This window comes from Poecilia latipinna, unplaced genomic scaffold, assembly GCF_001443285.1.
Source record: "Poecilia latipinna isolate Pla-1442-1.1 unplaced genomic scaffold, P_latipinna-1.0 Scaffold645, whole genome shotgun sequence".
NCBI classification, from domain to species: domain Eukaryota; kingdom Metazoa; phylum Chordata; class Actinopteri; order Cyprinodontiformes; family Poeciliidae; genus Poecilia; species Poecilia latipinna.
The window spans coordinates 1-27,890 of NW_015113261.1; the positions used below are offsets into that span (position 1 = coordinate 1).

General features: G+C 39.3%; 1 protein-coding gene across 1 annotated transcript; it reads right to left on the reverse strand.

The window, feature by feature from the left end:
• Nucleotides 1-6: 6 nt before the first annotated feature.
• camsap1b (calmodulin regulated spectrin-associated protein 1b) lies at nt 7-27,890 on the reverse strand (the record flags this gene model as incomplete). Its single annotated transcript, XM_015043695.1, is given in 18 exon segments — nt 7-118; nt 236-338; nt 1,010-1,224; nt 1,299-1,435; nt 2,869-4,454; nt 4,457-5,070; nt 5,547-5,634; nt 5,715-5,800; nt 6,585-6,741; nt 6,899-6,995; nt 7,124-7,263; nt 7,637-7,778; nt 12,142-12,201; nt 13,034-13,114; nt 13,530-13,691; nt 18,714-18,976; nt 25,356-25,522; nt 27,440-27,890. Coding segments are annotated over 17 exon segments (4,209 nt in total), but the record flags the coding sequence as incomplete, so codon positions are not given.

Here is a 27,890-nt window from a genome sequence, read left to right on the forward strand (position 1 = left end):
CTCACCAGTGTATTCAGCCATGGAAGTGATGGAGGACGCGGTGGAGCCGTTGTCCCAGTCTCTCTCTGCGGCTCGGCTGTTGTTGCGACTGCCTGGAAACGACTCCACAGAGTCACAGCTGGACACGGCAACAAAAACAGAGAGCGAGAGAAATTAGGGGATGTCGTAATTCATTACAGAACAGATTCACAATTAACAAGGTTACAATTACAAATGCAGCTGTGGTGTAATTTACCGCTGGGAGCCGGCCCCTCCGGAGTTGACGCTGTCGGCCTCGTTTGTCGCTGCAGAGGCCAGAGACAGATTGGAGCCTGACTGGGCGTTGCTCAGGTTGTCTGCTGCAAAGAAGAGAAATTCAATGTTTAATGCAACGCAATTTGGGGTTTGGAAAGAAAATCTTGGTAATATATCTGTAGATGTAACAAAAGTAAAGCAAAGAACTGGAAAAGATAAAATATATAAGAAGTATGTTTTTTGACATGATGTAATCTTATGGGACAGATATTCTGTGAAAAGATCAGTTTCCTTCACCTCCTCCTTGAACAACTATTGTCGTATAAAAAAATGCAATGCTCCCTGTCAAAATTAACCAATCAGAACCAAGAGGAGAGCCTCAGCGCTGTCAATCAACATCATGTACTTGCTGCTAAATGAGCAAATGTTGGAGAAACAACTTGCCTTTACAGAAAAACCGATTATCCACCATGTTCGGTGTACATGCTAACTAGCCTTAGCATTCGCTGCAGGCTTTGCTAGCTGCAGCATAGCTAAAGGAGGGGAATGAAAAGGGAATGAGCAGCGCTACAGGAGACTGATTTACAGCGCTGAGACCCTGATTGGTTGATTCTAGTTATCACTGGGAGAAGGCAGATGAGCTCAATTTTTTTTTTCAGATTTTCTGTCTCTTAACATACAGTCTTAACATAGTGACAGTTTCACCAAATATATTTAATAAAAGTTACACAGTGCAGCTTTAATGTGAAGGGAAGTTCTGATTTAAGAGTCTCACGTGTGGAAGAGCACTTGGAGAAATCATCAGTGGCAGATTCCTCTCTGATAACCGCCTTGTGTTTGTGTTTCTGCTTGGGTTTGGGCGTTTTGGGCTTCACCAGGCCTTGCTCCTCAAACATCTCCTGCTGCTTCCGCCGAAGATACTCCTGCTTTATCAGCTCCCGCCGCGTCTTCTCCTCCTCTTTACGCAAGCGGTCCTCCTCCGCTTTTCGCCTTGTTCAAACCAAATACCAATTTTAGCATTTTATGGGACGGTAAGATCCGTTTGCCATTACTGGTTGATCTACCTGGCTTCATCTCGTTTCAGTTCGGATTCAGCTTCTAGCTGTTGTTTGCGAATACGAGCCTCCTCGGCTTTCTTCTGTTGTTTCAGCAGGAATGCTGCCCTCTTCTTCGCAAGTTCATCCTCAGCTTTCTGCTCATCCTAGGATATGGTAAAATGTTAAACATCATTTAATTACAAAACAACTAGACCAAATTTCACTGTAGAGATAAAATCAATACTTTATGACTACTTGGAGAGGTAACGCACATTTTCCTTTTCAAATACTCAACTCTAATTTTCCAATCCACCCTCAACAGAAAAGTCAAACCCTTTACAAAGTGGTTTAAGATCAATGTTGTGTGTGTCCATATTCAAAGGCTGCATTAGTAGACCGATTACGTCACAGTGATGTGACCAAGACTCCTCCAAATTCATCATTCGCAGCTCATACTTTCCCAAGATTCTCTTAGGTCAAAAATGAGACTGGTGTTCTTGTAACAAAGCAAGAGAGAAGTACAGTCCTAAATGTACTAACTTTCTGTCGCTCCAGAGTATAAGTTGCATTAGTCCAAAAATATGACATGAAGAGGGAAAAAAACAATGACTGTAAGACACACTACCAGCCAAACGATGAAAAAAACTGAATTACAGTTCAGAAAAATAGAGCAAGTCTATTCATATCTGGTAGTAGGAAAGTTAAATGCTTAACGTAGATGTGCTGTTAGGCATCTGTACTTTGGAAAATGTTTGTGCAAAATTTTTGTAATAAGCTGCATTAATAATATAATACAGTGGATGAGTAGACAAGTAAAGATCACTTAAGCTTGGGACTGGGGAATAAATCTGTAACAATATATATTGCGGTAGACAAGCGATCAATATCAATAGATAATCTATATTTTAGAATAGAATATTTACTGAACGCCAATCCAGAACCGCACAGCATTCTGGGGGATGTAGGCAGAGAAAAGGCTTTAGCCGCTGAAACTCTCAATGCTAGCAAAGCAAATTTGATGGCATCAACCAACTCACTCAGTCTTTGGTTCCCTAGCAACTCACTCACTTTTTGGTTGCCGAGCAACAAACTGGTACAGCAGCAGTTTAAGGTTTCACCACCGTGAATCCTAAAAATGTTAAAAATGATAAAGATCACCTCACCTGTTTGGCAGTACTACAGATATTTAAAAAAAATAAATAAATAAAACCTAATCAATAATTATCAATAGACAATTATTAATATCAACTGATATGAAACTTTATATTACGATGGCTTTTTTTTTAAAGATCTTTTTGGCTCTAGTGGCCTTTATTTGATAGTTAATTGACAGGAAAGTGGGTAATGAGAGAAGGGGGAAGACATGCAGCAAAGGTCGCCAAGGCCGGGAATCGAACCTGCGACAGCTGCATGGAGGACTAAGGCCTCCATATGTGGGTTGTGTTTAACCCCTGCACCACCACAGCACACACACTTATGATGGCTTTTTCAGTCATTTTGTCCAGCCTTACTTCAGCTCATAAAATCGTTATACGAAAAGAAACAAAAAAAAACAAACAAAAAAAACAAAACAAACATGAAATGAGAAAAGGATTACCTTGAAGAAGAAGCCCATCACTGACTTCTGCTCTCCATCGCCTTTCTCTGCCGCGGCGTCCTCGGTGCCCTCCTCTTCCTCTGGGGCCTTCAGCTCGGACAGATCCACCTCAATCAGGTGGGTTTTGCTTCGCTGTGCCTCTTCTGACAGGAGTCCTTCCTTCTCTGAGGAACTGACGTCACCCTCTACCTGCGTGCTGGACCCAGACTCGCCAAGCGGTTCTGGTGCAGGCACGCATGCTAGGTCCACGCGGGTTGGCAGGCGCATGTTAGCCTCGTCCTGAAGGCGGAAGGTGGCACTTCTGACATGCCCAGATCCCGGTCGGTCCATCATCTCCGCGGCGGTGGGGTTTCGATCGCATCTGGGGGACCTGCCTCCAGATAACTGCCGTGGGCTTGCTAAGGTTTCTGACCCGCCCTGGGTCGGGGTGAGAGCCCTGGAGGCCGGTCGGCTCTGCTCCTTCGCCAGTTTCAGCTCGGACGGCTTGGACCTGGAGCTCCGGCCTGAGCTCAGCTTGGGCGGCTTCCTGGTGGGGGCGCTGCCCGACCCAGAGAGGTGCTCCACGAAGTGAAAGCCTCCCGTCTTCGAGTCACCGTTTTTGTCTCCTGCGTGTGGAGGAGGCGGCGTCGCGCAGGGTGGGGATTGCACATTCTGTTTCATCAGCATCTCCTGCTGCAGCGACAGTTGCATCATCTGCTGCTGGATGCTGCCGATGGCTTCGTTCAGCAGCTCGATGGAGCGGCTGCACTCGTTCAGGTCCAGTTCCTCGTCGAGATAAAAGCTCCCGCCGTTCCCCTTCTTGTCTGCTTCCAAGGCACCCATCCCCTCTGCCTCCTTCTGCCCCCGTAGGGTGTCGACACACATATCGTCTTTGCTTAAGGGTCCCTTCTCCCCGTTGAGATCGTCTTTAGAGATGTCTGCTTTGAGTGAGCTGGGCAGCGTGTCGCTCCGTCCGCCTCCTTTCTTAACGATGTGCAGAAACGCCGCTTTGCCCAGCTTCTGTCTCTGCCTCGCCGCCAGCACCTCCATCTTCTTCTTCTGGTGCTCAATGGCTCGCCGCTTCTCCTCCAGCTGCATCCGGAGCTGAACGATTTCAGACGCCAGCACGTTGGTGCCACCGTCACCTGGACGATTGCACCCTCCCAAGGGGGAGGAAGTGCTCTGATCTCTCTTCAGTCTCCAAGACGACGACAGGGGTCCGCTGCTCTCCGACCCGTCCGGGGTCGTCCTCTGGGAGCTGGAGGCGCTGGAGCGCAGGTCGTGGTTGCTGCCGAAGCGCTGCTGCTGCGCTTTTCGCTCAGCGAAGGAGGTCATGCGCACGCTGCCGCTGGCCATGCTGCTAGCTTGGGAGTGTGTGCTGAGGCAGGGGCTGGAGCGGCCGCTGGCGCCATTAAAGTCTTTGTCTTCGTGCTCTTTGACATTCATGTCCTCCTGGAGCTTGGCTGACTCCTCTTCGTCTGCTTCGCCGTAACCTTTCCTCGAGTCTTTAGTGGTCAGAGCTTCGTCCAGATCCTCCTCTTCCTCATCCAGGTCCTCCAGCTCTGCCTCCGGACCGTGGACGCACTTTGGCTGGGCAGAGTCCGAGTAAGGTAGAAACCTTCAGCTGGCTCCCTGGTTATGACCGCTCTGAAATCCGCCTGCTGCCGCTCGTCCGTCAAGCGTTCCTCTTCGCCTGGAGCGGGAAACGTCTGGTTGAGATCAGAAGGCGCTTTTCTGCGAACGGCAGCTGAAGACCCATCTCCACGGCGTAAGGAACCCCTACCTGCCGAGCGGGGCCCCTCCCCGCTCTCCTCCTCTTTGTTCAGACATACAGATTTCTCTTTAGCCGTTTTCAGAACAGCAGGCATCAGTGGTTCAAGGTAAAAGCCGTCGGCGTCAGGAGTGGAGTCGGAGGAAGGTCTAGGTATGGCTGTGGCTGACGCAGCAGGCCCGTCGGATCGTTTTGGGATGACAGTAGCGTCGGCGGGAGTTTCTTCCCCGTCCTCCATGTTGACATGACTCAGTAGATTGTGGCCGTTGACTCTTCGCATGGCAGACGACTGGTGGACGGCGGTCTGATGTTTAGGAGTGACGTTGGTGACGTTGGACGCCAGGCTGTCCTTGCTAATGGAGCGAGCCAGACTCACGCTGTCGCCAGAGGCAATGTCAGCGTCGCTGTCGGTGGCAGAATGCAGCATGAAGGGGCTCAGCGTGGACAGGGGTCTAAAAAACAAAAAGTTTTTTTATGATTAATTTCCCTTTGGATCAATTAAGTATTTTTGAATTTGAATGATGTACAGTTTACAATTTTTCCACTTTTGTGGTCAGATTAGGACGGAAAGGAAGTTGGCAGGAGGTCAAATTTGCACCATTCTTAAATTGTGTTTGACATTCAATCATTTCATACCCCTAGGTTGAACTTCGGACTCCAGTAATTCAGGAGTTTGGTTTGGTTCGAATGATAGGCTTCCACACAACACATCGTGGTTGCAGTTTTATTTAGGGGTATCATAGCAACAAGTTTCTTTCCACTTTAAAGCCATGCACTACTTTGTAGTGATCTATCAAATAAAATCCCAATAAAAAAGACGTTAGTGGTTGTACTGACAAAATGTGTTCAAGTTCAAAGGCTGGGAGTACTAACAGCAACTGTAAATATGACATCGATTGAATAAAAGTGTGTTTTTTTTCCCATGTACCTTTGCCTTTTGTCGGGCCACGCTGCAGCAGAGCCTCTGAGTTGTTGTCCATCCATCTGACTGAGAGAGTTCGAACGGTTTCTCAAGCCTACGGAGGGAAAAAATAAAAATGAAGTAGGACAAGAAAATGAACCTTCATTCCCAAGAGATGTGAAGACTTATATTTACCTCCGCCGTCGTCCCCTTGCTGTTTTTGTTGCCTCTGTCTAAGAGGAAGCAGTGGATGAGAGGGACTGAAGGCCGGACCGCCCTTACTAAGAGCAAGCATAACAAATGCAATTAGAAGTTCCTAAGAAACCCTTACTGTAAAAAATAGACAAAGAAACAATAAAAACAGTACATTTCAATAGAATCTAATGCTTCTAGGGTTGAAACTGTAATAGTGATTGAAATTATTAGCAATTTAGGAATAGATTAATTGTTAACTGGAGTACACATACATAAAAAAGGTAATTTGATGAAAAGCATCATATTCAGAGTCGTAAAACCAAAACTGTACAAATAATATATACATTTTGCCAGAACTTCTCAAATTACTTAGTTTAACTTCACTTAGTACAAATTCTGTAACAAAATTTAGCTCTGCACTGTACCGATGTTAAATCAAGCAGAAAGGGCCGAGCTTTTCACACGTTAGAAATGTTTTAGCTGCAGATGCATCCTTTGCTAAAAATGATCAAGCATACACTGAAGGAATTCAATTTTATTGCATTTTATTCAATAAAATGTTCATTTTCTCATTCAAAGAATGAACTGTATTTGTTTTATATACAGAATAAAATGAAAAATGCGCAGAATGTGCTTTTTAAAAAAAATCTGAATAATAGTCAGAATAATTGTCAGTTGCAGCCCTAAATGCCTCACATTATATTTCAAGACAGCACAGAAAACACACAGTTGGAATGGGTTTAGACAACCATGACACAGAATCATGTGAGAAGGAACACCAGACACCACTACATGTACCCATGTTTGAATTTACTGCAGCTGCTAAAAAAGGAGGTGAAGGGAAAGTAAAAAAGACGAGAAGAGACTTACAGAGGGTCAGAGCCTTCGGGGTGCAGGAAGTACCTGTTACAGACTTCGGGGTTGCTCTGGTTATCTGCCACGCCAGGACTAGTCAGAAAGCTGCGCTTGGTGGCGTTGGAGATGGGCACTGATGGCCGGGCACTCTTGGGATGAGCTATGGCTCGAGCTAAATGGGGAAAAAAAAGGGAGAAATTACAGCCATCTGCAACCTGCGGGACCACAAGTGGCTCGTTGGATCTTCCAGAGTGGCTCTTAATAACTTTGGAAAAAAGTAAAGAACCAACTAACAATGCACTTTGGGTTTTGTTTGTTGTGATGCTTACCATCTTTAAACTCTTGAAGGTCTCTGGGTTGGACGAACTCTGGCTTGACCGTCTCAAACCACCAGAACAGCTCAGCAATGAACACCATAACGTTGTGCTGCAGACAGAGTTTGAAGCACATCAGAAATGCTTGAATGGAGAGAAGTGGTGACATTTAAAAGCAGCAGTACAAGTTGAGTACTTTGACTTCCATGAAAGAAACTGAAATCTGTCGGATGTGATTACCTTGAGAACAAGCGGTGAGTAGAGCATGTCCTCCATTGTCAGATAGCAGCTTTTATTCAGATATTCACTGGCAAATTCTCTCAGCAGCTGGATGTTGTACAGACTATCAGCGATGGAAGGGACTTCCTTCAGGCAAATATCTGATCAGACAGGCGGCAGAGAACGGGTCAGATCGGGATGCAGCTCAGTGACCGGACGACTACAAATGTCACGCTGAGAGGAACTGTGAGCCGTGTGCGAAAAACAAAAATAGTCTTACACACATTCATGCTACATTCACAGGGGTTTGTACATTTTCCCACTGTAAAAATAAATCACTTTTCAAGCATTTTCCAGGTAAGTTTTCACATTTTTCCAGCACCACCACATTGAAGAAAAAAAAAAAAAAAAAAAAAAAAAAAAAAGATTTTATTCAGAGGAAGTTTATTGTCGTTTATTTGAAGGCAACTGATAATTAGTAAGATGTTGCTAGAGATTTTGAGAGTGTAAAAGTGTGAATGAACTACATCTCACCCTCCAGCTTCATGATATCAGGGCAGTAGTAGTGGACCACGGTGAGCAGCGCGCCGCCGTCACAAACGTCCCTCATGAGGTCTTCCAGCAGCGGGAAGAAGGGCAGCTGGCGACCTGATGCGTGCTCTCGACGATACCGGACCTAACCAGCAGGGGGAGACCATCGGGGTTTCATGAGGATAAGAATGTCATCATGAAACATCCCTCAAGCAACAACACGGTTCCCCAGCTATAAATCAATTTTCCAATTAATACTGAAATGCGTTCTTCAAAGCACATTAACCTTGAAGGTTCTCCTTCAGTTAATGCTCAAACTAATGAAGGCAGCAGGTCAAGGTTCCCCCCAGGACTTTGACCGAGTGGGGGATTTACTTTATTACCCTTCAGCTGATCAGTTTAATGATGTATTTTGAAAACATTACACTGCTGACTAGGTCTGTCGCAATAAGCAGTAGATCAATTAATTACATGATAAAACAAGCTCAATTATTTCCATTTGCATGAATTATCGTTTTTCTTTTTTCTCTCTTTCTACTGGATGACAAAAGTCTTCAGTCTGGTACTTTGGTCTCAATTAATCTGAAGGTCAATTTTGTTTACAGAGATTTCAAAATAATTTTTATTTTGTTTGTTCTGTTTACTTATTTTGGATATTTAAAATGTCTTCCAGTTCCAGCATCAAATGTTAATTTGAATTGAAAGTCTATTGATCTTTGAGAATGTGTTCTTGCATTACATCACTTGAAAATGATATAGAAAACAACAATATTATCGTTTATCCTAATAACTTCTGGGACAATTTGTCGTCCAGCAAAATGTGTTATCGTGACAGGCCTGCTGCTGACTGAAAATATCAAATCGTACAATAAATCAGTTCCAGTGGGGAGAACCCTGAAGATGGTTTACTGTGAGGAGATGGAGGTGACGGTGTTAGAGTTGTAGCATGAACAGCAGAGCAGAGGAATCAACCTCTCTCTGGTGTTTAGAAGCAGATGGCCAGAGATGAAACCCAGTTAAACTACGCTGCACAAATCAGCTGACTGGCTTGGAAACTGGGCTAATCAGTGGCCCACTTAGAGGAAGCAAGAACATTCAGCACTGAAAGTTGATCAAATTGTTGTGAGTCGGTTCAGTTTTCAATTTGTGGGATTAAAAAAAAAAAAAATTGGAAACCTAAGCTTAGATAATGAAACTTATAGATTCTGGGGTTCGTACACTTTTTCCATAGTAAAATTAAAGCATTTTCAAAGACTTTCTAGCATTAGCAAATAGAAATAATATTTGTAATTCCAACTGACATAAAACAAAAAAAAAGTTTGATATTTATTATCTTTCAATATCTGGTTTCAACTATTAATCACGCTTTACAAATTAAGGATTTTAATCAAAAGTTAGTTTGGCCTTTCTTACAAAACTATGCAGAAAGAATATCAAGGACTTTGAAGGACTTTACACAGAAATCAAGCACTTTCCAAACCTTGAAAACACCTCATTGAAATTCAAGCAGCACCCATAAAAACTCTGCAGAATCCACTAAAATTAAAAATGTAAATACCTCAGCGAAATTAATCAATGGCGATATTTTTGATGAATATTGTGGTGGCACTCTGAATTACACCTCATTCTCATCTGCCATTACAAAGAACCTCATGTCAGGAAACACCGTGTGTGTCAGGTTTAATCAATCAGGCTGAATATCTTTTGACACTTAATATTGTTGTAAACAAATACTGTCGTTTGTTAGCACTGCAGACATTGTTACCACGACAACAACATATTTACACACTAAACACTGCGGCTTGTATATAAAATGGATAATGAACGCATTCCTGATTTCAGAGTTGTTCCACAGCACTGATAAGTCAAAGCTGACACATTTATTCATATTAATTCATGTTAACAAGTCACACCATTTAATGATCGTCATTTTATTTAGTAACTTCTTAAATGATTAAAAATAAAAGTTAAAATCAGTATTGGCTAAAATCTGAATAATGCCTTTTAAAGAAAACTGAAAAAAGTGCACCACTATATCAAACCTTTAAATGCAAATAATATACGCATTTAAAGACAGTGCTATGAGAATACAAATCTCACAAAGACTAAAGAAAAACAGGTTTATTCTAAACACATCTCACATTCAGTACAACATAACCAAACAAGAAAAATCTCTACCTAAACACACACACGACTAAAGCATTAACCAACGTCTAAGTCTGGGTCTTTTTGAGGCCATTTCATGAAACTAAAGGAAGCATTTAAGGTCATAAGAGAGGCTAACAACCAAACTAAAGGCTCTAAATGCAGTGCTGTAAAAAACGCTTTGCAACATGTTTCACACTGAGCAGATTTTGAAAGATTAGAGAAAGCAAACCAAGAAAATACAAAATGCAGTTTAATGATGATTTAACTTATTAATGGAGGGGAAGGTAATCCAAGCCAACTAAAAATACACATATGAAACTGTAGCTAGGCCTGTTGCGATAAACGATAAATCAATTAATCACACGATAAATTAAATCTATCGACCTCATTTTAATTATCGGCATTATAGTCTCTTCTGACTGAATGAAAATCATTATAACCTATTTATGTCACGTTAACGAAGAAAAGCTGAAAACTTATCGGGTTTATCAGCTGCGGTAGCAATTTGGCTCCTACTCCTCTAATGGTCATTTCTATTTTCTTTGCACTAAATCTTGAATAAACATTAATGCTGTTTCCACATATCATCTCCAAAGTCCGCTGGACTTCGGGTTGCGCCGTGTCAGCTGTTTGGGATTCCCCTCCGTAATTTCCCCTCAGAAAGCACAGAGGAGAATCCTTCGCTTTCTGATTGGCTGCCTGTCACATTCAGCGTTAATGCTCCCAGTCAGGGAAAACCCTGATTTAGATCGGAGCGGCCACGACAATCTACCATAACCCACCACATACTGCAGGATGATCGGTTACGAAATCACCAGCGACAATCTTAGATCGGCCAACGATCCAAGATTGTCATAATGGGAAAATAGGGGCAAAAAATCGTGTAGTGTGAACTATTGCATTAGGTAGTCGGATGTGCCCATCTTCTCCATTTAAATCTAGTAATTACTGTAGGGCGATATAGTATACAGACTTCATAATCTGCATTCTTTTGGTTGAAGACAGTATTTATTTTCACTTTGGCTTTATGTTTACTTTTTATTCAAGTACGTTTTTTGTTAATGGAGACTGAGAATCCATTTTATTTTTGTTTTTGGTTGTTTTGTTTATTTAGTTTATCAGTTCCAGTGTCATGTTCTTTTGAAAATAAAGTGTATCTATCTATGCCAGGAAATAGCGTACATTATTAGTCATTTCCATTAAATCAGTGTCAAAAGGTCTTGAAACAATATTATCGTTTATCGCAATAATTTTTTTAGACAATTAATCGCTCAGCAAAATTTGTTATCGTGACAGGCCTAGCTGTAGCGCAAAAATAGAATAAAAGTGGAAGTGGTGAACGATCTGAGGAGTTCCTCTACCAAAACTATTCAAGGCCTGATCATGAATTCATCCAGGAAGTGACAAAATAACCCAGAACATCTAAAGCACCGAAGGCCTTGTTTGCTTAAAGTCAGTGTTTGTGACGTAATTAGGCAAAAACTGAATCCACTAGAAGACCAAAAAGAACCCAAAGGTCTGTTTCACATCTGAGAAAACCCGATGCGGATGGTTCCCACAAGACTATGGGAAAAAGTGAAACTCTTTGGAAGGTGCGAATCCCGTTACATCTGGTGTAAAACTAACCTCATTTCTGAAACACAACAAACAATCAAAGCTGGTTTGGATAGACTCTTCCCTCCCCCCCCCATTTTAAAACCGCATTTTGTATTTCTTCTGTCTAGGGCTAAAACGATTAATTGGATTAATTGTGATTAATGGATTATTGAAATAAACACCAACTAATTTAATAATCGGCAGATTACTAAATGGAAAATAGAGTCAAAGAAGGCCAATTGCTGAAAGAATGATGTATTCACAGCAGTAATTAAGACAAAACTGTACAAAAAATATAAATTTGCATTTAAGATAAAAAAAACCTTTGTAAATATTTGAGTGGCACATAGTTTTAGCTTCTTCCAGTTCAAATTCTGCCAACTAAATCTTCCATTACGCACCTTTTGCCATCTAATTATTAATAGGCCATGCAAAAGTTAATCAATGAATCTATAAGCGATCAAAGAGGAATGTTATGTTATTGCATTTTAGGCAAAAAAAATATATACATTTTCCCATTTTAAAATGGAAATTAACTATTCGTTCATTTTCATCTTTTCCACAGAATATGCCAAATTTATTTATCCAATTAATCATTCAAATGATTCAAAGAATAATCAATATTTCTATCTTGTCTTAAAATCGGTTTTAAGGTCAGAGAAACTTAGACAAAGAAACGTACAAAGCAGAATAAATCTGAGGGAGAAAGCATTTTTTACAGCACTACAGATAATTCTTCTCCCGACTAGGACAGCACACTGTACCACTTCGTAGAGATCCGGCGGCTCCAGCATGCTGTGGGCCAGCTCGGGCATGGCATCAGGCTGACATACACAAAGCAGAGTCACTGTCAGAGGAAGTCGTGGGCACATTTTACTTGGTGTGAGAAAGCAGGAAAGAACGAGAGAGAAAGAGAGAGAGAGACTGGTGGGAGAATGACTAAGCAGATCAGTGAGAGGTGGTAGCCAAGGATGGGTCTGCAAAGCAAAGGAGACGTGTGGGCATGGCTCTTTACTCTCACTGTACAAGCAAATAACCACATACACTTACGCACAGAGAATCCACATGGCCTGACAATGCGTAGCAAAGGAAGCATCTTTAGAGCGCTTAAAAGGCTGGAATGCCATACACCTGTCTGGCATGTTAGCCACAATGGAAAAGAAGTCTCCTTTCTCCCCCATTGATGAGGCGCAGGTGACAAACGGCACCACTGAATGAGCTTGAATGAGCCATGGTGGAGTGTGCGCGCACATCAACACAAAACTATGCGTGCAAAAAGGGGGGATTATAGGCAAGAACGGGTGTATGGGCAGGGGCTGGCATCCAACTTACAGGGACTAGCTTCCAATACCATTTGGAGGGAGACTATCCAGTTTGCAGGGACAAGAGAAGGAGGAAGAGGAGGAGGGAGGTATGAGGAACAGGAGCAGAGAGAATAAAAAGTCAGAGGTTACAAGCAAAAGGATCAGATCTGCTTCCAGAGTAGAGAAAAAGGAGCTGCAGAAATAGCATTACAAAGAGACATTCCCAAAGCCAACAAAGGAAGTTGCTGCTTTCTTGAATCAACCCTCAATTTTTCCCAGCTTGATCTGGAAATGAGAAGAATTTCATCTTAAAGTTAATAACTTTCTGTACAGTCACACTGAATGGCGTTACCTTTTGGTGGCTGGGCGACTCCAGAGGGTGATGCTTCACTTTGTGTTCCCTTTCCATCATCTCCCTCATTTTCATGTTCACCTGCAACAGAAATCAAAACATGTTGATGTTTATACCCAGAAAGAAAACATATCAAATTTTAATTTCCCATGTGGCATTAAGTGACTTTAAATCTGTATTTATATTCAAACAGCTGCTGCAAAGCAATCAAAAAATACTTTATTGATCCCAAACAGAAATTGTCAAAAAAAAAAAACTTAGATGATCCTAAAAGACAACCAGATTGTTCAAACTTTGAATTACAGCTAAAAGTTTACAGATTTTAATCTGATTGGTGCATCTTTTTTAAACTTTAGGTCAGTAAGAAAAAACCCAAATACTGAAAAAATAAACTGTAGAAGTTTATTTATGCAACAGAAGCTGAATGTTTCAGAGAGTTGACAGCTAGTAAAATAGGTCCTGCTGCGTTTCTAATATCTCAAAAGTTTGTCAGAACCTTGTTGATCCAGAAGACCATGGCATCCTCAAGGTCAAAGGGCAGCTCCTTTGAGGCACTGAAGGTAGAAAAGCGCTTGACAGAAGCCACCACTTTCTCGATGCTGATCATCTCAACTGTGTAGGCCATCATGAGAGCATCGATCATTGAAATGTGTGCACTCTGTTAGCAAGAGAAACAGGATAATTCAATTATGTTAGATTTTTTTCCTCCACTAACTTAACCTAACACTGCAAGAAGAGATCAGAACGTAGAATCTGGCTGGTTTAACACGTACAAGGAAACAATTCAGCAGGCATGACAGGTACTTGCTAATCAAGAAAAGTGATGATGTGAAAAAATAGATCATATATATATAAAGCTTTTTCATACTTCAAACTTGAGAATAAAATGTAGAATTAACACTTCAATTTAAGTTTGCTTTTTAATTTTTAAAAGCTAATGTGATATGTTTCAATTCTCATTTGTTTTTCTGGTTTTTAAATGCAACAGTGACCAACACATTTCATGAGTACTGATGATTTTAACAATGACACTTGACAAAATGAATAATCTTATTGGTTTTCACAGCTGTTGCCTATACAAAAGCGTTTATGCTTTCATGATGTGAACCACTTTGAAGTGCCATGTAACTAAAATGTTCTATACAAATAACCTTGATTGATTTTTTTGCACTTAAGACTCTCTCTGTTTCTCTCTGTTCTTCAAATTTGAGACCAAGCGTGATGTTTGAATCTTATTGCACTTAAAAGATAAGGAACTGACCACTAGCATTTTTTATTTCATAAATTTCTTTTACTAGCCAAAGTAGCGAATCTAGAATGGAACAATGTTTTATTTGATTACTAGTCAGAATAACCAACAGATTACTCAATTACTAAACTAATTGTTACAACGGCCTTAATTAGAGCCACACTATCAGGAACATGTCATTCGGATACAATTCCTGACATTTTTCTGATTCTTCCTCCAACACAGATCACTCTGAGATTTAGCATCACAGCACCTAAAAATATGAATCAGGTGTGGATATCCAGGGCAGTTAAAAGTACTTATCATAAAAATATTACAGGTTAGCAGGATGTACAAGCAGGACCCTTAAAATACAAATACCCCCAAAAACACTGCTGCTATTAATTGAATGTGACATTACACACGCAAACCTGATCCTTTTCCTTGTAATGTTTTGGACATTAACTTGTGACAAAAAGATATTAATTCATGCTTATTGCACAGTACTCCAGAAGGCCATGTCACTCAAAGCCATTACACAACAAATCCATAAAAACATACAGCATTGTTTCTGTCAGCGCGTAATGAAACTCGCTCCCGGCGTAATCCAATTGCTGATGGAAGTGCACAGAGACTAAGCTTGTTAACAGAAAATGAGAGTTATTCAGAGCTTTTCCTACAGCACAACCTACATGGAGACTAACAGAAAATATACTTTCAAACAGACAAAGTTAGGGACAGATAAAAGTTAAAATGCATTGCATAAGTTCTGACGTTTTCTTTTATGCATCCAGAGTGAAGTTTCCATGATTTGTGGAGCGAAGTCATCTGCTGGGTGTTGGTCTATTGTGTTTTGTTGAGTGTAACGTGAGTGCAGCTGCCCAACAGGAAATTTTTAAGCACTTTATGCTTCCTTTTGCTGACAAACTTTATGGAGATGCTGGTTTAATTTTCCAGCAGGACTTGGCACCTGCTCACATCGCCAAAGGTATCAACTTTAATGACCAGAACGTCACTGAGCTTCATTATCCAGAAAACGAGTTGGAGCGGAAGCCTATGGAATATATATTATATTATATTATGAGGAAGACAAGAGACATCACAGCCAACAATTCAGACCAGGGCTGAAGTGATCTGATTAATCGTGATTAATCGATTATTGAAATAATCGTCAACCAATTCAGTCATTGATTACTGGATTGTCCAGACTCAAAAAAAAGAGGCAAATTGCAGAACAAACAACTTGTTCAGAATAGTAACTAAGCCAAATTGTCCAAAAATAAATTAGCATTAAAAGATGCATGTTGGGTTTAGGGTAATGTTTGTTGTCTTATTTAAAAAGCTGAATTATTTGGTTCTTTGCATCATTTAATGTATTTCTAATTTTGTACAAAAACTCTTAAATAAAAAAAATAAAAAAATCAGCAGAATGTCAAATTTTTTAATCCGATTAGTCGTCAGAATAATTGATGACTAAATTCAGACCATCTGAGAACTGCTATTAAAGCAACGTAGGCTTCATAATCCTCTCAGCTGTGTAGCTCCATGCTGCACAGCATTAATGCAGTAAATCTTGCCAAACGAGTCAGCAACAGGAATATTTTGTACATACGTTTTGATATTCTTTTTAGTTTCTGTAATAAAATCTTTATTTTATTATTGTCCAGATTAGACTGGTGCAAATGTCTGTGTTTTTAATATGAATAACATTATTTTAAAAGACTAGAATCTGTCCTCTTTTTGGTTTAGTCTTTTGCTGTAAATGTTTTGATAAATCACATTTGTTTTAGTTTAAGAAATGGGGAAAAACCTAAATATTTGGTGACATTTTAAATTCCCAACAAAGGTTGATGGGAATCAAAATTAGTCCTTTGTAACTCACCTAATTGGAGTTGTAAAAATTTGATTTTTTAAATTGCATATTTTAAAATTTCATATGGATGCACAGGAAATAAACATGTAATAAGTTCAATGTAGTTTGGTATAAAAACATCCAAATGTAACACCTGTATGTCAACAAGAACAACAAAATAAGAGCACAAAAACTGACTGTGCTTCCAGTCTTTTGTTTTCCACCGTGCTTCCTTCATTGGTGCAGGGAGCAGCCCTACTGGGAGCATGTTGCCCCAAGCCCTGCGTCCATCCTGGCGGACTTTGTGCACACATTCGCCTAACCTAAGCTGACCCAGGAGGGCGGCTCCCTCCAAGGCTTCAGAGGCGCTGGCAACGTAAAAACAACGTAGACGAGGCGCAGAGAGGCCGTCTGCATGTGCAGCGGCGCCTTCATTCACACACACACACGCTTTGAAATAGTAGGGAAAACGGTTGCCATGGAAACCTCCTGTCAAGTCAGCAAACCGGGAGGAGGGTTACAGCAGTCCATCAGAGATAAGCTCATAATTTTTCCATCTCCTAGCTAGGCTTTGTGTCTGGCTGCTTACACACAGGCCCATGTGGATTATTGAGTTTGAAAGCCAGAATGTCGCGGTTACACGAGGTCAGTGAACACCACACACACTGTGATGAGGTGCACTGAAAGGCAACAGCCGAAAGTGGTGATGATGTGGGACATTTTGGCTCTCAGGGAGGGTTTTTTTTTTTTTAATTATTATTATTTTAAAGTGAAGAGAGCAAAAGAAATAAAGAAAGAAAAACTGAAGACACGTTTTAAAAATGTCAGTAGCAAATAAGTTTTACAGATGTTATGGTGACCTCAGAGTTTCATCAGGTCCTGTTGCTCATTCACAGCTCTAGTTTGTAAAACCCGACTTGCTTAGGAAACTAAACAACACAGTAAGTTACTGTTTTTTGTGTGAATTTCAGAAAATGGAGAAAAACTACGAAACAGTTTGGATGAGGAACTGCAATTCAAGAAAGACACAAATTTTGCCAGTCCATCACAGGTGCTGGTGCAAAATTTTTATTTTTAAAAAGTTTACACCAGCCGATTAAAAATAATTATAATAATTAAAAATAATATTTTATATTGTAATTTTCCTACAGTAGAAAATATTAAGCACAATGCAAAAAGTTAACCAACTTTTATCTAATTTACTTAACTTGGCTAAATATTGCAAGTGTTTTTGAAAGAAAGTGGCTCAGATCTTTTTCTTATAAGCAGAATAAATTTGTTCAAACAAGCCCAAAAGAATTTGAAAACTAAATTAAATTTCCTTTACAAGGGAAAATGTGCAAAATCCTTTTAAAGTTTTGGATTGTTTCTATAACTATAACTGCTTGATTTTATTTTAATGTATTACAATTTTATTTTATTTTTTTTACATTTTTATTACTATAATTTTGGCCCACATGACAAAAAGTTTGAACACACCTTCTCTAAAGAGTATTAGAAAGTAAATTAGCTAGAATTGTTTGAATATGCGCTTTTTGTTTATCTTTTTTAATCTAAAACATGAAACGGAACCAAAACGCAGTAAAAGTCGGCAGGTGTTGATTTAGTCAAGGAATGTTAGTTTTGGTACAGACTGCATGTTTTTGGTAAAAAAGAAACTGTGCTACGTTGATGTCATTAAACAGTAAAACCAGTAGAAATAATGCTGGTTTCCTTAATCAGACGCTTGATCAATCTTAGCCAGGCTTTAGTTAATAACGCTTTTGTGAAGAACTTTGTGTGGGCATGAAATCCATTGGTCACGATTGCTCATAAAACCAACAAGCTGCACTTTGCATGACAGAGTTGTGGACACAGTTTGCTGCTTGACTTGTTGGAACAAGCTCCAGATGATTTGGCTGCAATCTTATCTTTTCTATTCAAAGGATCTGGGATTTGACTGCCATACCAGCTGCACAAAGACTCCCATTCAAAGTTAGAGCTGTGATTAGGATTTTGCTTTGCGTGTTGCATCTCATCAGTTAACATGGCAACACCCATAAGTTACATGCATTTCATACAGCCAGTTCTTGTTTTGCAGAGTTAGGTTAGAAATGAAAAGAAACAACGTGGGTTTAAAATTAGGACTGGGCAACATGGCTTAGAAATAAATTCTGATCCAAATCTGACTTTAATTCCTCTCTTTCTTTACTTTATAAGAAATTGCAAATTACTCTACCCTGTCGGGAAGTGAACCTGAATTCATTTGGACAGCTTCTGTCCAAATAAACAGAAGCTGTAAAACAAGATTGCAGATTCTGGGCAGAAATCCAGCTTTTCCAAAAATTAAATGTTCATTAACAGGAAATTAATAACCATTTGAAAATCAACATTTATTGTTCTACATTTGTAGAACAAGCAGCCGTTCGGCTTATGAAGCAGCTAATTTTCACATATCATCAGTTTGGTTTGGCCACCTTCTTCTTTAATGAATGAGATTCTGATTTAAAAACCATCTTCTATTTGTTAAAAAAGCAAGAACAGAATAAATCCATAGGTTGGAGCAAATACTTCCACCACAGCACTGCACGTTAAGCTCAATTTTTGAGACACTTCCTTACCATTTTGATAGGAATGCAGGCCAGGTCTCCATCTGTGACGGGCGTGTCGTCGCTCTCCATGACATAAATGCCCTTTCTGGACAGAGCCTGGATGACCGACAGGTGGGACTGAAGCGACGCGGCCTGCTCGGTCTTCAGGATGAGAGCGCACACACGGCAGTAAAGCTCGCAGGACAGAAGAAGACGGATGACGGGGGGCTTGATGTGCTCCTGGTCGTACTGGTCTGTGTAGAACGGGTCCCGCAGGTCCTCTGGAATATGGCCTGCAAGGGAAAGAATCTGGGTTTAGGTGACGGAGGTGGCTCTTAATGAAGCTCTAAAAGAGGAATGTGAAGTGCCCCATTTTAAAACTCAACTACTCACATAGTTTAATATGATAACAGTTTGTAAGCAATGGGGTATGTACACTTTACCCACAATGAAATTCAAGAACTTTTCAAACTTTTCCAGCATAATTGAGATAAAAATAAAACAAAGGAAAAAAAGAGTTTCAATTCACTATTATGTAATATACGAGTTATTTTTTAGTGACAATATTCTGCTTCTGTAGCAGGGACACTTACAGCAAATAGAAATCCTTTTTGGAATTCTAACTAACCTAAAATAAGAGAAGTTTAAACTAATTTAACTTTAGACTGAGAAAAAAAAGTGTCTGTTTCTTTCTTAGTTGGAAAAAAAAAAAATCTGGTTTCAACTGTAAAAGTTTTTTTTTTTTTTTTTTTAAATTTAGGCTTTTAACCAAACATTGGATTGCATTTATTACAAAACTGCGCAGTTTGAATATCAAACACTTTTCAAACTTTGAAAACACCCGCAAGCATTTTCAAAGATTTGAAGCACCTGTGTGAACCCTGAAGGAAGTAGGAAAATGTGTATTATTGGTGCCAGGCAACACAAAAGCATCTCTATCTCCAAATCATGATACGTGTAATATTTGTTCTAGGTTTGTTTACTGCGAGTAAACGGAGCTCTTTGTAACTATAAGTGAGTGTGTTGCTTTAAGAGTAGCTTGGGCCGCAGATCCTGCTAATCCAAGGCTGCTCAGGTGACGGCACACTTTGCCAATGCTTACTTAAAGTTGGAGCCACAAGGAGGAAAACTGTGACTAGTTCTGTTACTCCAAATGTGAGGTCATTCTCAAAACCAGACGCCACTGCCTTACAAGGGCACAGAGCAAAGCAGCAGCGCAAACCAGATTTATCCTGAAGGTAAGCCACATGTTTAAAATAAAAAATCCTTCCAACTTCCAGCATAAAATGGTGTGGCAGCAGAAATAACCCTGTTTCTGTTAAACCTGTTTAGATTTCTGCCAGAGATGTGATAACACAGCGAAAGCTGCATGTGTGTGTATGACGAGTTCCTGGTTTTCACACTGTGAAGGCAACGAGAAACCTTCTCATCAGCAACCTGCAGGTCAAATACTAGAGAGCAAGCAGGAAGGGTAAAGAGAAAAAAGGGAAAAAATTAAGTATAATTAAATCCCAAAAGCTATCAAATGGTAACTTGGAGGTAAATATGTGTGTACACACAGCTTTTAGCATTTGCAGATGTGACCTAAAGAGTTTGGATTTTCAAAACAGATGCACCAATCAGGATTTTTCTGGATGATACCGACTTGATTTTGATCCATTTTTAAATCTGATTGGAAAAGATGTGCTGCGGGTTACTTTACACAGGTAATACTTTTGAATCAAACAGAAAACAATGAAGGATCTGCAAGATTCTCCACATTTATCCATTAAAGGAAGCTAAAAGAAGCAACAATTGCATAATATAGGTGCATGCATCTATAGATTTAAAAAAAAATTAAAATAAAAAAAGAAACCCCCAAAAAAGACTGATTTATGGAAGAAATTTTTATTTATTTATCCCATAATCAGAAATCTCTGACAATCCAAGTGTTTTTTACATTTTATATAAAAAATGTTCACCAACAGAGCAGCAAAACAAACCAGAAATTTTTACAGCTCACTTCTTAAACCAATACCCGAGTGGAAATGACCAAAACGCTGCGTGATACACCGCTTACAACACTCGGTTACAACGTTCATGCAGCACACTCAACGTAAAATGGTAAATAAAGCATGAGAATTACTCTCTGTACATTTTGTCCACATATGATGAACTGAAAACTTAAATGCAAATAAAACGAGAACCAGTGCTCGACTGCTCCAAATTTTAACTTGCTCAAACCCTATGCAAAGAATCTCAGCAGAAAAATAGGAGTTTATTTAAAAATATAGCCGTATGATATTAGTCATAATGATTTCTTATATCAAAAAACTATATCATAAGAAAGATGCTACTAACAAATGCCTAAAAAGGTATTTTAACGTAAAAGGTTTCAGGGTTTTAAAGTTCTTCTGACTTGTTTTTCTTTCTGTTCTTCTCAGTGTACTGTCTTAGGAAACGCAACTTAAAAAGCTCTTAAAGGCTTTTGGTTTAATGAAGCAATTCTCTAGTGCACAGAAGATTTGTTGCGAGAACAAATGGTATTAATTTAAAGGGAAATCTCATCATAATTAGCCGAGCAGCAACTGTTATAGTACCTTTAAGCTCGGGTCATTTTTCTGTCCCCATATACAAAAATCGACAACAGTTTTGCAACACATGATTAAACATTTAACCCAACAGTTTCTGCCATTCCTGGAGTGAATGAACATCATGACAGTGGGACTTATTGTGGCAGAAAACAAAGAGGTCTTGCCGTTGGAGTTTATTCTCCAGACACTGATGTCATGTGGCAGCTGACCCCGCCTTCCTGCAACCCAGGGCAGGCTAAAAAACACACCAACTGGGGTGGGGTGGAGCATCATGATGGAGCCTGGCAACAACAGCCAGGATGCTGTAGATCACACACAGCCAACCGTGACCGGTGCCACACCATAATCTGCACCAGCAGAAGCAGACGGAGGGCTAATGACCTGCCTGCGAGCGCGACTGGTCCTCACCGTCAGGCATAGTCAGCTTCCAAGGCTGGGATCAGCTGCGACACAGCCAGAGGATTCACATCTGCCGGAAACGGCACAAGCCAAACAAACAACCGTGCAGTATTTGCATCGTAGCAGACCCCATATGAGCCGTCTGGGGACTAGAAAACAGGACTAATTTATTAAGTTCCCATGGGAGGAAGGCAATTGCAGGTACACCTGAGAGTCGTTTCCCTCTGGGCGTCCGAAGCACGACTATGCTGCAGCGTATCATTTTTGTCTGCAGGAAGATGCTGCCATTATCCATCTATATCATTACCAAAAGCTCATGATGGCTGACAACAACAGAACCAAGTAAAGCCTTAATGAACCCTGAAGGAAAAACAAAAAAGTTTTCTATCCCAATCCTGTTTACCTTAAAAACTCCAATTCTACTGCCATTTTTTAAGTGAATGCTTCAGTGACATTTGGAAATCTGTATAATGATCATAACAAACCACAGAGTATGAAGGAGAGCTTAATGGCGTACGATCTGACCAGAGATGATGCTGATGTAACAGACATGCAAAGCCTGAACTCAGGAACTGATGCATCAGGCAGCAAACAAAGCTGCACTACTCTGTAGGGCTGAAACGATTAATCAGATTAACAGTGATTAATCGACTTGAAATAATCCTCAACTAATTTAGGAATCAATTCATTGTTAACTGGAGAATACAGAGTAAAAAAAGGCCATTTGATGAAAGATCAGTAATTTACCAAAACTGTACAAGCGGTTTAGTTTTAGCTCCACTCGGTTCAGATTCTTAAAAAAGGAAAAGAAATCTCATATTGTGCATGTTTTGCTTTCCAATCATTAATCAGTTAATCCAAAAAATAAACAGATTATCCTTACATCGATGTTAAGACAAGCAGAAAGAGCTGAGCTTTTCACATGTTGGAAGTATTTTTTCTTTTTCTGGCTGCAGATGCATCACCTGCTACAAATGATAAAGCACACACTAAAGGAATGCTACGTCACTGCATATTAGCCAACAAAATGTTTATTTTCTTATTTAAAAATTAATTGATTCTGGTTTTTTGCATTTTAATCCATTTCTAACACTGTATTAAAAAGGTTGAAGTGGTTAAATGAAAAATGCAGAATGTGATGAATTTCTTTTGGCAATTTCTTTTAGCAATTGAATAAATCAATTGCTAAAATAATTGTTCGCTTGTAGCCCGACTACTTTGACAACATATACTTTACAATACATTTATGTGCAACAACAAATTCACCGTACATAGTCAAAAATGTCAAAGAATGCCCAGAAATTCTGTCATTTCTTGTGTTGATGCAAGAAAGTTAATATTTAGAGTAAGATGGCATTTTCTCCAGTGAGGACAGGAGAAGCAGAAAGAGATGTTCCTTGGACATCTAACAAACCGGCAATGTAAGGAGATACTTAAAAGCACTGAAAGATACGTCTGGACTTTGTTCATTTTTCCCAGTAGTGAAAGGCTAATGACAACTGTAACTCACACCCTAACATTTTGTCATAATTCAGGTAGTCATCAAAACATTTGCTCCAGTTTCCATCACACCAGCACTCCCATTTCTCTCATCACCATAACAGTCTAAAATTATATTAGTGAGCTGTGCAGGGCTTGTGTAAGCCTCACTTTTCTCCACATAATGATTCATGAGGATAAAGCTACACTACACATCAGATTTTGAAAAAAAAAAAAAAAACAACCTCTTTGAATACTCATTAAAATCTAATCCCAAAATAAACTTACTGTTTTTTCTTACTCTACTAGTTGCTTCACATCTTTATATTGTAGTCAAAGACACAAAACACTTTTTGACAGAACGTCTGCAGGTTATGAAATCCACATCTATCAAATATAAAGTGTCTGTCAAAGAGAAGAGGGAGGGAGTGAAGGCCCAGTCCCAAACAGCACCAATATGAGCCATCAATACAACAATAAAACTAATGAGGCGGTGCAGAGCGACGAACATAAATAAGAAAGCAAAAAGAGAAGAGGATGAAACCTGAGCAAAAAACTAGGTTTGAAAGGAAAGTATTAAGGCTGACATCGATAATTAACTATGGGCAACACTATGGACTGGATATCCTGTACAAACTTGTCACAATAAGCAATGATTAATCACATTATAAGTTAAAATTATCTCAATAATTTCCATTCTGACCATTAACATTTTTTGAATAGCAATTCTGCTTACAGAGACATCATAATTCATTTTATTTATGGTCTTGGTTGTTTTTACTTCCGTTTTATTTGTCGTCTTTAGTTGTGGTTTATTTTGGATATTTAAAATATCTTCAAGTTGTAGAGTTAAGCGTTCTCTATAAAGTTTGTTGATATTTGAGGGGCGAACTTATTAATATATTATTTAAAAATGGTATAAACAACAACATTATTGTTTATCTCAATAATTACCGGAACAATATAGTAACCAGCAAATTTTTTATTGCAAAAGGCCTATTCTTGTGAGATTAAAGAAACGTCACAAAGCTTATCCTGAATTACTTTTAAATTAAATCTGACGTTTTCTGAATGCCAAGTCCCCTGATCAAGCAAATTATGACTTATAGTCTCTTAGCTTTAAATTTTTCCTTCCCTTAAAACTGGTAACATTCTTGGATTTCCACTCAAGTGTGTTTGAGGTGAAACTAGCATCATCTAACATAAAGGTCCTCTTACTAACACAGGCAGCTTCAACAGGGAGTGTGAGCGACGTGATGTGCAGATGAGTATTTTCCATCCACTGAGCACAGTGTAACAAATATAGATTAAGCATCAGTGACTGTCCCTCCGTCTGATTTAAGTTCAATCTCATTGGCCATCCGACAAGAACGCACAGATCTGGTGAGTCAGTGAGCGAGGTTTCAGCTGCCATTGGGGAGTTGGTGTTAGGATTACATGTGTGTGTTTTAGCTTTCTTTCTGGCTTTTCCTTTAATTGTGTTTTTCTGCTGAAGCACCAAACAAACTGCTGACTGAGTGTGTTGAGAATGTTAAGTTTCAACAGCAAAATACTTACTGTTAAGATGAGAAAAATAAATTGCAAAAAGGTTCGTCACAATAACAAATTTAGCTGTATCATAAAATATCCTAAAAGTTATTGAGATAAATTATAATATTTATTGTTGTTTTGGAACCATTTTTACAAGACAATCGATCAATCAAATTTTATTTGTGTAGCATATTTCAGCTACAAGGAAGTTCAAAGCGTTGTTTTGGCTGTTTCTTCTGTTCCAGAAACTGAATGCAAGTAATATAATGCACGTACATATTCTCAAACATCAGTAGACTTTCATTTTGAACAAACTGTTTACATTGGAACTGGATGATCTTTTAAATACCCAAAATAAATAAAACAAATATAATGAATACTGAAGCCTCTGGAAGCAAAATTACCCATCAAAAAAAGAGGTTATTTGAGACCAATGTACCAAACTGAAGACTTTTGTCATCCAGTCTTTAGCAAAAGAAATGGGAATGATCAAGCCTGTTTTAATTTCTCATGTAATTTACTGATTTAGTGCTTACTACAGTTTTGTTTCATACTCTCTGGTGTAAAATATGTCACTTGATAAGACTGTAAGACTGAAAATACAGATTTCAGGTGACCAACGCAGTTGCCAGTAATTTCCAAATACAAAAACTATGAGCGTTTGTGAGGAAATTATTGGAAATCAACTTACCAATGCCGTAGGCTTTGGCAAAAAGCCACCGCAGGTTTGCAGCTATTTTTGCTCTGGCAGAGTCATACATCTCCAAAGGTACTACATCCATTGTGCCGTCTGCAGCCACCGGTAACTCCGGTTTCTTCCTGGTACCGTCCCCGCCGGCGCACAAGTCAACATCCATCCTTAAAAATAAATATAGCAACAAAATGAAGCTGAATATGTTGGGAAAAAAAGAGGGGTTGGTCATTTTCCTACTCCGTTATTTGGTGCTTTTGCAGTTTAGGTTTATCTGTACTGGGCAACTTTGTACTTGCCACTTGAACATTTTGTACTCGTTTTGACAACTGATGATTAAAAGTTATATTCTTTTGTCTGCGTACATTATTCTTAAGAGAATGTGGTTATCTTACTAAAAGGTAAAACCAAGTACCAGCAGGAGGTCTAAAGGAATTATTTTTGGTTTAACTTGTCATTTTGTAAGAGTGAATTGATATCAAATGGGTGTAAAAAAGATGTGAGATCCAAGTATTGTTCTAATTATTTATCTTTCTAGTTCTCTGACAATATCCAACTGCCAGGAGAAATAAACTAATACATAATTAAATGACAAAGTGCATAAATGAAATGCAGGTAAAAGTTGGCAGAGGGACAAACTGAAGCAGAGCAAAATGCTATTTTCTAATAGTAAAAGTGTGATTAAGTGACAATGTATCCAAATAACTTTTTTCCCCTTTAAAGTTTTTTGTTTCCACAGTGACACATGGCAAAACTTTGATTATACAGTAAACGCCTGTCTATGACACACATGGCATTTAAGTCAGGTGTTAGTAAAAGCACTAAATACCAAAAACAGTTCTAAATGTAGCATATAATCATGTCTACCATGGAAGGCATCTGTGGATCATAATACAAATCAACCCACACAATATCTGATAACTGTATTGAATTTGAGACAATAGCTAGATTGTGTTTTAAGTGTGGACCAAAGTAAATCAAAGAAATCCTTCTGACAGGTGGCAAAGCAAAAAATTTTAGTTTAAACTAAAAGCTTGAACTATTCATTTTTTTCCATTTAAATAATTTGCTTTCAAATGTAAAATCTGTACAGATAATCCTCAAAAATTATAAAAAGTTAATTACGGTACACACATTACATAGAGTAGTGCCTCAAGTTAATATTTCTTGTAAATTTTACAGATGTTGTTAAATACCCCAAATTCAGTTTCTAGGAAAATCTCACCAAAAAAAGAGAACTTAAGGACAATTGAGCAAAAGCCTTGTCCTCTTTAGCATCAATTAATTCAACCTCAGCCCAATTTGTGAATCTATCCTAAACTTAAATATATTTTCTTTTTGCCTAGTCAAAACTGCTTGTGCACATTTTTTTAACCAATTTTGTCCTTCCACTCCACTTTCCATTAATATGCTCAAATACAGCACTCTGAGCAGACAGTGTAGGGTGCAGTCTTTTTCTGCATAGCTGAGATGCACCTGCGAATTCAGTTATTCACCATGCTTGTGTTTCTGGTTTACAACAATACAGAGATGTCAGTTTTAATTTCTAAGCCAGTTTGATATCCTTGTCGGTTTTTTTTTTTTTTTTTGGAAATTGTGGCTTCAAATAGTTGAAAATGTAAAAATACTAACAGGTGAACGCAAAACAAAGTGGCTACCTTTACCTGTAACTAAGAGACATTATTTCATTGCTGAAGGTAAATGTTTTTCCTAAAGAAAAACAACAAAAGGACAAGGTAAACTAATATTAGCTTACCTTGTTTTATAACCTGTAGCGTTATCCTTGCGGTACTGCTTTATCACAATGAAACTATTAACGGCCTAATAATGGTTGGCTGAAACAGCAGGGTAGCTGCTATGTAAATTACAACATAATGATAATATGTTCATGTTACAAAGACCTAATTTACAAGCAACAGTCATTAGCTGAAAATGAATATTGGCTGTAAACTGGGTTAGCAAAGCGGCTGAGCATGCAAATAAATAGCGGCTAACAAATCCCAGCTAACTGTTAGCTTGCTAATACAACAGCCCCCCCAGCATTCACTGGAGCCATGAATGACGTTAGCAGGAGAGAACATTACCTTGAAAGGTGCTGCGTATTTCCAAATCACCCTTTAGGTACAGCAGGGTTACACAACCAATTAGCCAAAGACCTGTCTCGTTGTAACGTGGTCTGCTGTGTAGAAAATACAGCAGCCGCAGACACGCATCGTAGCCAGCTAATAATAATGCTAGCAAGGAGGGAGGTGAGTCTGTGTGGTCTCCTCCCAGCAACAGAATCCGATTCTCGGCCTGTGTGACAACCGCTCCGCGGCAGACTCACAGGCGAAGCAGACGCCAGACAGAAGCAGTAAAAATGCGACGAGACTCTGGTTGAAATAAAAATAAAATAACAAGAGCAGGTAATCTCCTGATTATAAACCTATCTCTGTATTAAACGCTTCATGGTAGAGAGGAGACACACGCATCCCGCGGTGTGTTCGCGCTCTGCCCATGGAAATAATTTTCATCCCTGCCTTTCTAAATGAGAAT